General features: G+C 40.4%; 1 protein-coding gene across 1 annotated transcript in view; it reads right to left on the bottom strand.

Annotated features, from left to right (window-relative positions):
* Positions 1-3246: 3246 nt before the first annotated feature.
* The window catches only part of shisal1b (shisa like 1b), a 52340-nt gene continuing 43024 nt past the window's right edge, over positions 3247-12562 (bottom strand). The window contains exon 5 of the mRNA XM_028044884.1: positions 3247-6795. Coding sequence (XP_027900685.1) covers position 6795 — 1 coding nt within the window. The 3' untranslated portion in view covers positions 3247-6794. The remainder of the gene's footprint in view (positions 6796-12562) is intronic.

Here is a 12562-nt window from a genome sequence, read left to right as displayed (position 1 = left end):
CTGATTGAAGATCATAACTTGAAACATATGACACACATCTCCAGATATACTTTCCAAGTGTTAGAAGTACAGTAGTTTATCTGTGTATAATAAGTCCGGTTCTGGGTAAGGCTGTGTGCTGCATCAGATGGATCTTAATGTGGTGTCAGTGTTACTGAAGCTCCGGCTAAAGTAGGCGGGGTGTTACGGAGCCGAGGTCTAATGGAGTTTTAATAGATAAATGTTGGAAGGATGTATCTGTGGCTCTGCAATAACAACAGGATGTGGAAATCCAGACAATGGCTTTTAAATGGTGATGGATGGGAGCAATTTGTTTCATGAGCAGGAATAGGAAGAGTGCTCATAACTGGGCAAGCGGGAAGTTAAAGGACTGGCGTGGTGGTAAAGATGGCAGCAAGAAGAAAACAGCCTCGCCACCTGAACCTGGGTCTTTATCTCTGGCAGAGTTGGTAAAAGTCAGAGCTTATTAGGAAATCCTCCATGGGACTTTGTTGAGGCGATGATGGAGAAAGCTTTATTGGTTGGGTTGCAGTTTGTTGGAGGCAGGCGGTAGCAGGTGTCTGGTTTGAAGCGAGGTGTTGAGTGCTCATGTGGCGGGTCGCTGTCTGTCTGCTGACTTTTTCACCCTCAGCTCATTGCTTTAATGATGTTGCCATGTTGGCGAGCTCTGAGGCTCTGTCCCCGACCGAGGACCGCTGTCTAAGTGATAGATGCATCATTGCGTAATGTGGTGATTAATGACGAGCCATTGAAGATAAATTAATTGTGGGGTATATTAAGCTGTAAAACCAAAACCTAACAAAAGGCAATGAAATTAAAAGGTTAGCAGCGTCTGGGTGAAGGGTATGAAAAACTTTTCAATGGTGTTTTAATAGTATAATTTGCATTAAATTTCCACAGCACAATGACAAAAGTATCAGCGAAATTAGTTTAGGTCTTTTAGTTAGGAAAATATGTGCTTTTTTAAATTAAACATTTCTACATATATCATAAAAGAAAATGCATTCATCTTCTCTATTTTTGTATGTAATCAAGTACTCTCTGATTTTAACAATTGCTTGATGATCTGCAGTGTAATTGTGACAAAAAAAGAAGAACTATGCAAAAGGGTGAATACTTTGTCACAGCTCTACTGTTCTTGTTATGATTTAGTTGGCATGAGTGCTCCACTTAGGAACGTAACTTCCTGCTTTATCTTCCTGATAAGACGAAAGTCTAGATCTGCTATTAGATCAATCCTTAGCATTTCCCGTGGAGGAAAAAAGGCTCGCTGTAACTGGCACTTCTTGTCTTGCAAGCGTTTGGCTCGGTGCAAGACGCCAGCTTGCAGAAAGCACTCGGACACGACAGCACACAAGGTGCAACGTGGTCTGGCAGCGTGCTGCTGACAGAATTAATGTCAATTAGTGACACCAGAACTGATGAGCCAGGGCCACTTGTCCTTTTAGCACGCAAATACAGCAGTCAAACAAGCTGCTAACAATGCTGCTACCTGTTGGATGGTTGCAAACTCTTGTTCTTTCACAACACAGGTGTTTGTTTCTTCACATCCAAACGTCATAATTGTTTGTTTTTAGACCAATGTGCTGATGACATCTAATGCCCCCTTCCCTCTGGCTCGGACTGTTGGCAGTGGGGGCCGAAGGCTGGAATCGCTAAATCACTCTTTGAAGAAAGTCCAAAGAACCGACTGCTATCTTGGCGAAGGCATTGTGGAATTTATGTGGGCCATTTACGAAGAAATACTACCTTACCATAATGTTTTGGTGGGAAGTACTGTATATCCTAAATCTTTGATATCCCTTAGTAAATCTCTGGAAACTGGACAAGGGAAGGAGAAAAGAACGAGAAGTTGAACCTCAAACGGTGTCCTGAAGAAAAGAGAAGTTGAAAACTGCGTCTTCAAGAAATGTGACAGAAATAATGAATTTAAGCATACACTATCTTATTTTTTGTTGTTTTAATCTAATTTTAAACCCTTGCTGTGGTACTTGTCACTATTTTCTCTCTGTTAAGCAGTTACATTCATTTTAAATATACATTATGCCACAAAAGCAGCTGGTACAAAGGATGCCTTTGTAACAGGCTGCTAGAGTCAAAGAGGCTGATTCCTCCTTTTTAGCTTATAAGGGCTATTATACAAGTTTTTTTTCCCCCATCAGTATTGAGTTGCTAAACAAAACAAGGGGAAAAAATAACATTATTTCATACTTTAGGAACCTTTGGTGCATCAGTAAAGCATCCATGGTGCCACCACATTTTATGGAAGAAATGATGTAAGGTTTTACACATTGATAGTGGAATAATGTTTCAGAGTCTGACTGATCGTTAAAATTCTCCACATCTCCAACCCCGATCCGTCTCCTGTGCTTCCTCGACCGATGGTGCTGTTTCTTCACTAATGTTTGCTACCAAACTTTAAAGGCCGTCAGAACAGCTGGAGTTACACAGAGGATAAATTACTCACGGGTGAACTCTATTTACCGGTTCTTAGATGAATGGCCGCGCTGGGCAAACCTCTCCTTTTGCCGCCACACAGCTCCTACGATGGCCCAATTTATGAAAACATAATTTCTTCACATTTCCTGTTGTGCAAAGTAAGAGGTAGCGCTTAGACACTTTGTAACTTGAACCTCCCTCAACTTCAGCTCGGTGTGAAAACCCTGTTCAGATCACCACCAACAAGAAACATCCTTTCATTTTATGAAAGAAATATGGTGCTAAATAGAAATGCACGACACACTGCAGCTCCAAATTGTGACCTCTCATTTTTTACGCTACGTTTTGTAGCACAAGTTCCTGAAGTTTGTGGTTATACCATGACAATGGTTCTAAAAGTTTTAAAGGTGTAGAAATACATTTTCAAGGTAATAAACATAAATTAGTAGCAATAAATAGATCTGGCAATACTGCCTCTGATTTTCTTTCCTGATGTTTTTTTGTTTTATGACATATTTTATTTCAATAATTTTGCTGCTCTGCTGTAGAAATGTAAACAAAACTAGAGCTGCAATGGGTTCCAAGCCCGACCCCCCCAAAAAGTATGTCCTGGCCCCGCCCCTCTCCTTCCTGCTTCCTGTCAGTCTGCCATCACCTGGCGTCTTTGCCTTCACACGACGAACTACATACTCAGCATAGTACATTTAAAGCCCAATTTTAAAGGCTCGGAAAGTGTGGCGCTTCATTCATTGTCCTGTTGATGATTTTCCTTCCTTTTGTCAAAGAGACTAACTTCACACAGAGGGATTTAAACACACTGGAAAAGATAAAACTTTATTATTTCTCCCTTTTGTGACAATACAAAGTCAACGAGTGCAATTACAATCTCACTGAAAAAGTTACGCTCTATCTAGTAGGAGGTACATAGACAGAACGCGGTGCACGCCATCGCCTTCATCACCACACCCAGAGAAAAGTGAGGTATCGACCACTACAAAGCTTCTGTGTACAGGTGGGGGATTTAACTGTAAGGCAACTGTTACCATGACAACCTGGAGAGACGGAAACAGCTGTGTGCTTCCTTTGCCCCCCCACCCCACATCTGTTTATTTATTTTTTTCTTTCAGTACAGGAGAAAGGCTTGAGCTGATACGATTAACAGTACCACATCACGTCAGGCCAGAATAAGGACGAAACAGAAAACATCACAGGAAACCAGGTTGGAACATTGAAAACAAGTTAGGATTCCTAAAAACGTCTCTGGATGATGAACTCCATCCAAGATCCTGCTACTACTTTTCGATTTAAATTTCCTGGGTAAGACTAATGCATTTTATAACCAGTGATATGTAAAAAGAAAAAAAAAATTCATACAGCGCTAAAAAATACATGAATGTAATTCTAAATTGATCCAGATTTGGGGACTATTCTCCTGCCGCACCCTGTTAAAGCTCTCACCTTCCTGTTTGCTGCTGCTGTTCATCACACTCTGAGCGAGCGAGAGTAATTTAAAGCCAGAACTGAGCTGTGGGCCAATTATTTCGCTTGGACACATCCCGCCTCTTCTCTGCCCCCTAGAAGTTGATGGCACAAGTCTTCTGGGGCAAGCGCGCAATTAAACTTCAGCTACTGAAAGTGGGAATTAAGTTGCTCTAGCGGTTCAGCAAATTTGAATATCACTGGAGATAACGGGTAACGGATGACGCTGGCCGACTTCATGGAGCGCTGAGATTAAAGAATCAAATCCTCCATCTGGTTTGTTTTTGCTCCACCAAATTGTTTGGAGTCAGTGGTCTAATGACCACAAGATGCTTTGTATGACTTTTCCACCAAAAGAGGATTTTTTTTCTTTTGTGGATTCAGCAGCTGATTCAGAGTCGGCCCGAAGTATTAACCTTCAGATGATAGTAGAGCTGAATATCGTCTTTATATCTTTTAGTCAGTCAATTAGGAATCACTTTGGTGTTTCTGTAATTAATATTCTAGGCGAAAGTGACTCCAATGTCCCTTTAAGCCATTTAAATGTGAATACTTAGTTTTTATGACTTTGTCCACTGTGGCAGATCGTTAAGTGTGTCTAAATGGGACACGACTGGGTGAATAAATCAACAAAAGGACAAAACAGCTGAAGACGTGTCTGCTAGTTTAAGATAAAACTCGAGCAAAGCAGTCCATTCATTAACGGGGCAAAACAGGCGGTGGAGTAACAGGTACTAAAATCACTGTGAAATCGCAATAGTAGGTTGTTATATTTAACTAGTTTATAATCACTCGTCAATCCAAAATAAATCAATACATTTACAGTGCTGTGCAAAGGCATTCACACCCCTCGAGGTTTTTCTCACACTTTGCCACGTCACAACCACGAACCTTGACGTATTTTCTGAGAATTTAAAATAAAATCCAGGGCAACCAGCTGCCTTTCGGCTTAAGCTCAGTGTAAATCCAGAAGTTTGACGAAGGCCTCAGGTGGGAGACGCTGCTCTTTATGTGGCATGAAGACAGATTATTATTGAAAGAAAGCTATAGGAATTCCTATTTTTTGTTTGCCGTATTTTGTGTTTAGGGGGTTATGCATACATGAGCGACAAGGTTCTCCGATCAGATGAGACCAAGATCAATTTTTTGGCTACATGTAAAACACTATGCTTGGAGGAAAACCCAGTAGATCACTCTGAATGTACCATCCGCTACAGAGAAACATGGCGGCGGCATCCACAAGTTCGGCCTTGAGCTATTTTTCAAAGCATGGGCAAAATATCTTTTGTCCGGGTCACAACTTTAGGGTTCTTCTACAACATAAAATCCCCAAAAATATACATCGGAGGGTGTGGTTGTGATGTAAAAAAACTTTCAAAATGTCAACATGGTTTGAACACTTTTACAAGGCACTGTATTGTGGTTTTAGGCTTTTGTTTTGTAAAACCAACAAAAAGAGACTTGGAAATAATGGAGGGCATTTTGACTTATATTCTCCAGTAAATAACTTTAAGTCTGAAAGCTCTGACTGGACGCAACTCTCCTGTACAGCTTTCTTCCACAAAGCGGTAATAATTTAGCTCCTACCAAGCTGACACATAAATCTTTGGAGACCTTCTTACGAGTCCTTTTACTCTGAAATACAAACATGTTCTTTTCTCTTCCTTCTCCTCTAAGCACACGCGGTCTGCGGTCAGGGGTTTTCCCCAGTCAGAACCTGCTGGATTCATGGCACCAGTTCATCTTTCTGATTAGGCTGCTGTACATTATTGCTGCCAGTGTTGACGGGGCCCGGATGGTTTTCTTTTCTTTTTTTTTTTTCTTTAAGTCATGGCTAATTTCTTACAATTATCAATGACCAGTACAGGATACAGAGTTGCTCCTTATAAAGGAGCTTACGGTTAATCGATTGCATCATATTGCTAACGAAGCTGCCGCTTGTACAGCTTCAGACGAGTCGTAATATTACAAACTAACCTTAAAAGTATCGGCCTGGCTTTGTTGTTGGTCTGAAGGCTTGTCACCAAGGATTGTGGATGTGTTTAACTTGGCATAAAGCTTCCTGCTGCTGCTGCGAAGCCGTCCCTGATCTTCAATAATGTTCTGGGTGAAGAGACAGAACCTTTGGAGGACTTCATGTCAGGATCATGAAACCACCAGAGGATAAACTGTGATGCTGTGTCTTTGTCAAGGAGGAGTTAAAACATTTTCTTATGTTTTTTTTTTGTTTTTTTAGCATCACTGAGAACACGTTTGTCTGGTTTTAACAAAAAAAAAACAACAAAAAAAACATTCTAAGTGAGATGCTCAGCATCAACCTAAGCTGTTGTATGTTCAGAAAGTTAGCCACTCATAGAAATTCTTCTACTAGTTCACATAAATAATTCACCAAATAGATAATCCACGACTGTGTCTAACTGCTACTGAACACAAAGTGACACAGCGGCGTGATAAACATCTTATATCTACTGTAGAAAGAGGAGCTGTGTCTGTAGGCCCGCGGGGTTTCGGGTTTCCAGTTCGTCGCTCCGGGCCGCGCCGGCTGCTTTTAAAGGATCACGAAAATCCCTCTGAGCAGTAAAATGAACCCGTCTCTCCTCTGCTGGGGCTGCAGCTGAAAGAGTCCTCTTTGATCATCTCTTCCTAAAAAAAAGATTTAAAAAAAAACAAAAACCTGCTTCTGTCCGTCCTCGGGTGTTTGTGCTCATTACGTATTGGCAGTAGTCACTACAAACTACTACAGTATGGCCAGGCCGAAGGTGGTGACGTGTCTGCAGTCCACACTGCAGAAGGGGTTCTGGGACATCTCCTCTGTTCTGTATAAGGAAACCAGGTGTTGCTACTCTTCAGTTTGTCCACTCAGCACGCAGCATTATTCTGTTCAAAAGGAGAAAACAACAACAACAACAACAGCAATGAGGTCAAAATGAACCGAATTCATCTCAGATTAAAATATGACACAGTTGGGGAACTAGTTGTTTGATCGTCTGCTAATTAAAGAGCTAAATAGAGTTTTCTTGCATAAAAACAATGAGCGGTTTATAATTTATTGGCCAGTTCCAGTGGTCTTATTGTGACGTGAAAAGATGACTTATCAAACAAGAATCGACACGATACGCAAAAAGTAATATTCATTTCCTTGTCACAATGTGTTCCAGGTTAATTTGTCAATTTGTATCACAAATTGCCATTTTGTCCCACCTTACTTGCCATTTCCCATCTGTCAATTCATGCTCATCTAGTTTAACTACATGCATTTTTATACTATGTTAAAGTAAGCCGTTCTTTATAAACTGAAAAACATCATGGACAACTGTAACCATCCTCTTAATGAGACTGCCAACAACAGAGCGTCTTCAGTCAGAGGCTTCTTCTTATTTGGTGTAATACAGACTGCTGCAGGAGATCCTTCTGCCCACAGCAACCAGCACCTACAACAAATCTTTGAAGAGACTGGGATAATATGAGTCACAACTTTTAGTTTCCTTTCCTTTTTTTCCAATTTAATGAAATTGTTATTATGAATCAAGGGGATTAATTATAAAAATCTCTTGCGTAACGTAATAAAATGGCTCTTTATTTCCTGAAAACTGTGTTTTCCGTGTAGCTTTGATCAGTGTTTGTGCCTCTTTCATTTTTAAAATATAAAAACCCATCCAACCAAAACATTTATGTGCCCTCTTGTTGGTAGATAAGAGTTACTGGAGCCATAAAGCCATATTTCCATGACTGGTTGCCATAGTAAATCTGAGACGTCCCATTAATGAGTATGAATTGAGCCACGGTTCATAGAGGATGCCTTCCTTTAAAAGGAGGCACAATTATATAACCAAAAAGATTGGGCATAATGGATACCGAAACTGCAAAAATAAAGAAAAATATGACAAAAGGGTGAAATTATTAGCAACCAACTGAATGACAGGTTTTATCTCTTACAAACAAACCAGACGTCTGACTTGTGCTCGGTTGTTATCCGACAAGATTCAGTCCTTGTGTGTAAGCAGCTGCCAAACGACATCAGATACAAGTTATCAGACATTTGCAACAGCTTTGTGCAAAGGTGATCACACTTGGTGTAATATTTCCAAATAACTTATCCAATGTTTCTGAAATAGTTGAAACGTAAAATGAACATCCATCACCGTCATCCATCAGTTTGAAGTTAGGCGACAGTTCTTGCTTCATGCAGAGATTTATGATCCCTCACCTTTTTTTTTGTTGCGCTTTGAATGATCATGGAAAAGGCGGAGATTAGCTCACAGCTGCACGGGAAGAGCCTGTTATTGATCTGAAGGCAGTTGTAGTCGCAGTCACCGAGAACACCGTTGGGAAAACAGTCATTGTAAAATCAAAAGTTTGACAGTGACTCAGAAAATACTTGGGGGGGAAATACTGTGATCAAATGAGACAAAGACTACAGTAGGTTCCCTCTGCAGCCTGAAGGGACCCAGTTCTGATTTTTTGGTCAAATCGGATTTTTTCTGCTGTGGCCGTTCACACTGCCAAACATATGCGACCTTGTATGTGTTCTGCAATGTGAACGGCAAACGATCTGAAAGTGTCCCGCATGCGCAGTAGAGGGCGCAATAACGTCAGCGTTCTCAGTGTTTGGCCAACCGCCATCAAAAAGAATTAGTGCTCTGTGTTAAACATGGATGATAACAGCTTACACATTTGAAGTTGTTGTCCAACCGGAGCAGCATATTAACAACATAATCCTCGTTATAGTTCACCATGGTTGTTGTTTTTCTTCCTGTCGCACAGAATAGTGGGAACTGTTGAGTATCAGTGACGTTCAGAATGCGACCTGGACGTTAGGTCACGTTTGAATCGGATACCCAAGTGGCATTTAAAAAAATATATCCGACCTGCGTTGTTCAGACAGTCATGAGAAGATCGGATGCAGGTCGCATTACGTCAAAAAAAAAAATCAGAACTGGGTCACTTCAGGCTGCAGTGTGAACGCAGACTTAGTTCAAGTTCTTAGGCATGAGCTCAACTGGCCATGTTTAGAAGAAGTAATGATTATGGGTTTCTGTTTGTGAAGCTGCTTGAGGAGGCTTTGGTTTTACATTGGTAATACAAAAAACCAAGTTCGGATCTGTGAAAAACAAATCCGAACTGAACCGGTGTGCGTCCGGCTTCACGGCGTGGCGGGGTCGCTGGACGAGCTCGGTGTCTGTGAACCTTCTGTCCTCATCATCACGGCGGATGCGGTCGTCCAGCATGAAACCAACCCAAATCGTATCATTGACAAAGGAAGATCAACATTGTGGCGTGGCTGAGGCAGTCTCTAGATCTCAGTCCAACAAAAGAAAATAAAAACCTGTAGGAGGGATCTGGAGCTGAAAGCTGCCAAGCTGCTGTTAACAAACTCTTACTGCTGTGCTTGCCAACAAATTCTCCTGCAATAAGGACCAAGCTGTGGTTCGAAAGCGGACAAAAATGTTATTTCACTCAATGGAGTGGAAGTCAGTTTTTTACTTTTTCCTTTTCAGATTTTTTAAATAAAGTTACCACAAAAAAAATTAATGCTGATAACTCCTTTGTGAAAAAACCTACAAAGTCAGCAGGAGGTGAATTAATTATTTCCCCTCTTTACATCCTTTTCTCCTTTTAGTGCACATTCAGACTGTCATCACAACAAAGGGAGACAAATAAGCAGCACCCCGCTGCCTTTGACTCTGAGGCCTTCTCAGGTCTGACATGCTGTCCTCGCCAGTGAAAGGCGGACAGCCCCGTTTTACATTTTCTCCACAACGAAAAACAAAGCATTCGGATGTAGAGATGTACCAGAGCAGCTGACAAGATGATTACATGTTGCTGCCCTCGCTAGTCTTCCCCAGGATGACTAATCAGTTAAAGTAATCATATGGGATGGCTGATGATAAAACATTTAATTAACATTTTCAAATTAAATTGCTCATTTAAATGCAAATGAATTTTATTGAATAATGTGGTGAAAATCTGCCCAAGTTAGAGATTTTTTAAAATGGTGGCAGCGTTTCCTCAGGTTTTGGGTTGGAGAATTGGCTTCAGCCTTCAGTTCACAGTCACTATGTGAGCAATGATAACAAATCAGTTTATGTTAGTAGAGCAGATGGTATGTATATATGTTTTGTCTTGTAACATCGCAACACAAATAACTTATCCAATGTTTCTGAATTCTTAAAGATAACTCAGCAATCACTTTGTCAATCATAAAGTTCTTCTCGACCAACTTTCCTGGTAAAATGAAGGTTAAGTGAAATAAAATAACACAGAGATTTCAGATCTATGAACAACAGAAACTGGCCGGTGGATTTTTATAAACAGGTGTCCGTCCATGTTTTGCTCAAAAGCAGTGGTCATCATTGAGAGTTTCAAAAATGTACTCTCCAGGACCGAGGCTTGATGGGAAAACAGGGAAACTTGATGGAAAATATAAAGAAATTAAATTAATAAGAACCCAGAAATTTGATTTTGCCAGTATCTTAAAGCAGATTAACGTCTGAGATAAATGTCGTTGACCTGAAAATGGAACCTGTAAGGACACATGATGCCTCAGCATTATGAGGGTAAACCATAATGCTGAGGGACACAGTGGATCAGATGCAGCGCTGTAAAAAAGTATTGATACCTCTGGTACTTTTTGCATTTAGACAAATCACAAACACAAACTTCTTGAGATTTTATAGAAAACTGCTCAAAGCCCAGCAGTGAAATGCAATTTGGTTGAAGTGTTAGTTCAGTAGCCTGAAAGCAAATGTCCACCACACTGTTCAGATCATGTAAAATCCCTGTGTAATCGTTTATTAAGTAAATCAAATGTGTGGTTAAATTTCAACAAAATGTGAAAACACTTGGAGAGTTTGCTTATTTTTGAAGGAAATGAAACCGAAGCTAAAAGTGCCGATTTCAAACAAGGAAAAGCCAGCAGCAGCTGCTGCTTTTGACTTTCAACAAAATATGGTACAAGTCTTAAATTAACATTCAGTTAAAAGTTTACTTTCTGTTTAAAACATCTAATAAATTTATCTGAAGTGTCTTAGCAAATCTGGAACAATTTTAGAGGAAACATATTTCATTCAGTAGGCAATATTTAATAAATATTACTATCTCAGTTTATGTGCATGACTAGATTATCATGACAACAACTCAGCTGCATGTCAGAGAACAAGCAGAGTCCTCACAGTCAGGAAGACTCTTTAAAAAAACAGATAAGACTTTTCTGGATATGCAGTGAAGGTAATTTCAAACGGACTGCAGGCAGATAACAAGCAGATAACCAACGGTGCTTTTTACTCTCCTAAAAGCCGTTTTATTACTCAGAGGGCACGGGTCTGCATCATTAAATCCCTCCGTCGATACGGAGACGGTTTGGTTCCTACCGAACAACACAGAGAGGCTTTCGCCTTACGGTTGACACCGTCTACGCTTAAGAGCTGGTGCTCTTTGAGCCTTTTGGTCAACATTGTTCTTTATATGGGAAAAAAAGAAAAGAGAAAAAGCTTATTGGTTTTTAAATTCAGCTCACAGTCAGAAAACAGAAGAACCAATAAAACAGGGCTGCTCTGCTTTTCAAAAAGCAATTAAATTTACAGGAATATTTTAGGAGTCTGTAAGTCTCGTCAGGACTCCAAGCCCACCTCCTTCCTATGAATCACATCCACTGATCTCTTCTGCCTAAATGAGCGGAGCCATGTGCACGCCGCAGTTGGGAACAATGAGCTGTCCACTTTTCTGAGAATTGGGCTTTGTGTAAAAGCTATTTTATTGTTTTAGGGGAACTCAGTTTAAGCAGTTACAAATTGGTGAATGTAGATATATAAATAAATCAGAAGATCGTGGAAAAGGCAATTTATTTCAGGAATTCAAAAATTGGAAACCCGCATACAGATTCATCTTACACTGGGATTTAATTTCCAAATTTCCATATTTTGTGTAAAGAACACAGGTGGTTTTACAAAAGGAGGAAAAGAAGCCATCTACATTAAACATGAAGAAACAACCAACATCAGGTCTCACTTTTCTGACACCTACACTGCAGCCTTAATTCCTCTACACTTGAACAGCCTTTCAAATTTGCAATTTCGAACCAACACCTGGTGTTTCACTTAACGAAATGAGCCTCATTTTAAATTATTTCTAATTTACTGACCTGCAAATCTGTACAGACCAAAATAAAATTTTAAATACTGCAGATATCCCACATGTTTTCATTACTGCAAAAAGCTAAGTGTAGCATTTTCAAAGACCTAAACCTGCTCACCCGCTCGCTCCCTTCAACAGAGCTCTGTGTCCGTCTGTCTTTGTAGCATCTATGATGTTAATTAACTCAAACCACATGGAGGGCTGCATTAATTGGACAAGGTCTTGGCGTGCTGCTCCGTGGACAGACAGGCCAGGGATAATATTATAATGCACCGTTCCATTATTATCACAGAAAACCAACCGGTGGGTTCAAAGATGGACGCCAATGTGCAGCAGGCAGAGCGAGGCTTTGATCACGCTGCGGAAAAGAAAAGAACAGAAAAAAATTAAAAATGAAGGTTAAATGTTTTGTTTTAGCTTCCAGAGTCTGAGGCAGCTCGGCGTCACTTCCTGCAGAGCAGATGTTGAAGTGCAGGTGTTAGGAAAGTAAGTGATGTAACACCACGCAAAA

This window comes from Xiphophorus couchianus, chromosome 2 (assembly GCF_001444195.1).
Source record: "Xiphophorus couchianus chromosome 2, X_couchianus-1.0, whole genome shotgun sequence".
Classification (NCBI taxonomy): Eukaryota; Metazoa; Chordata; class Actinopteri; order Cyprinodontiformes; family Poeciliidae; genus Xiphophorus; species Xiphophorus couchianus.
Note: the sequence above shows the minus strand (reverse complement) of the source record. Positions and strands in the feature narration are given on the sequence as shown.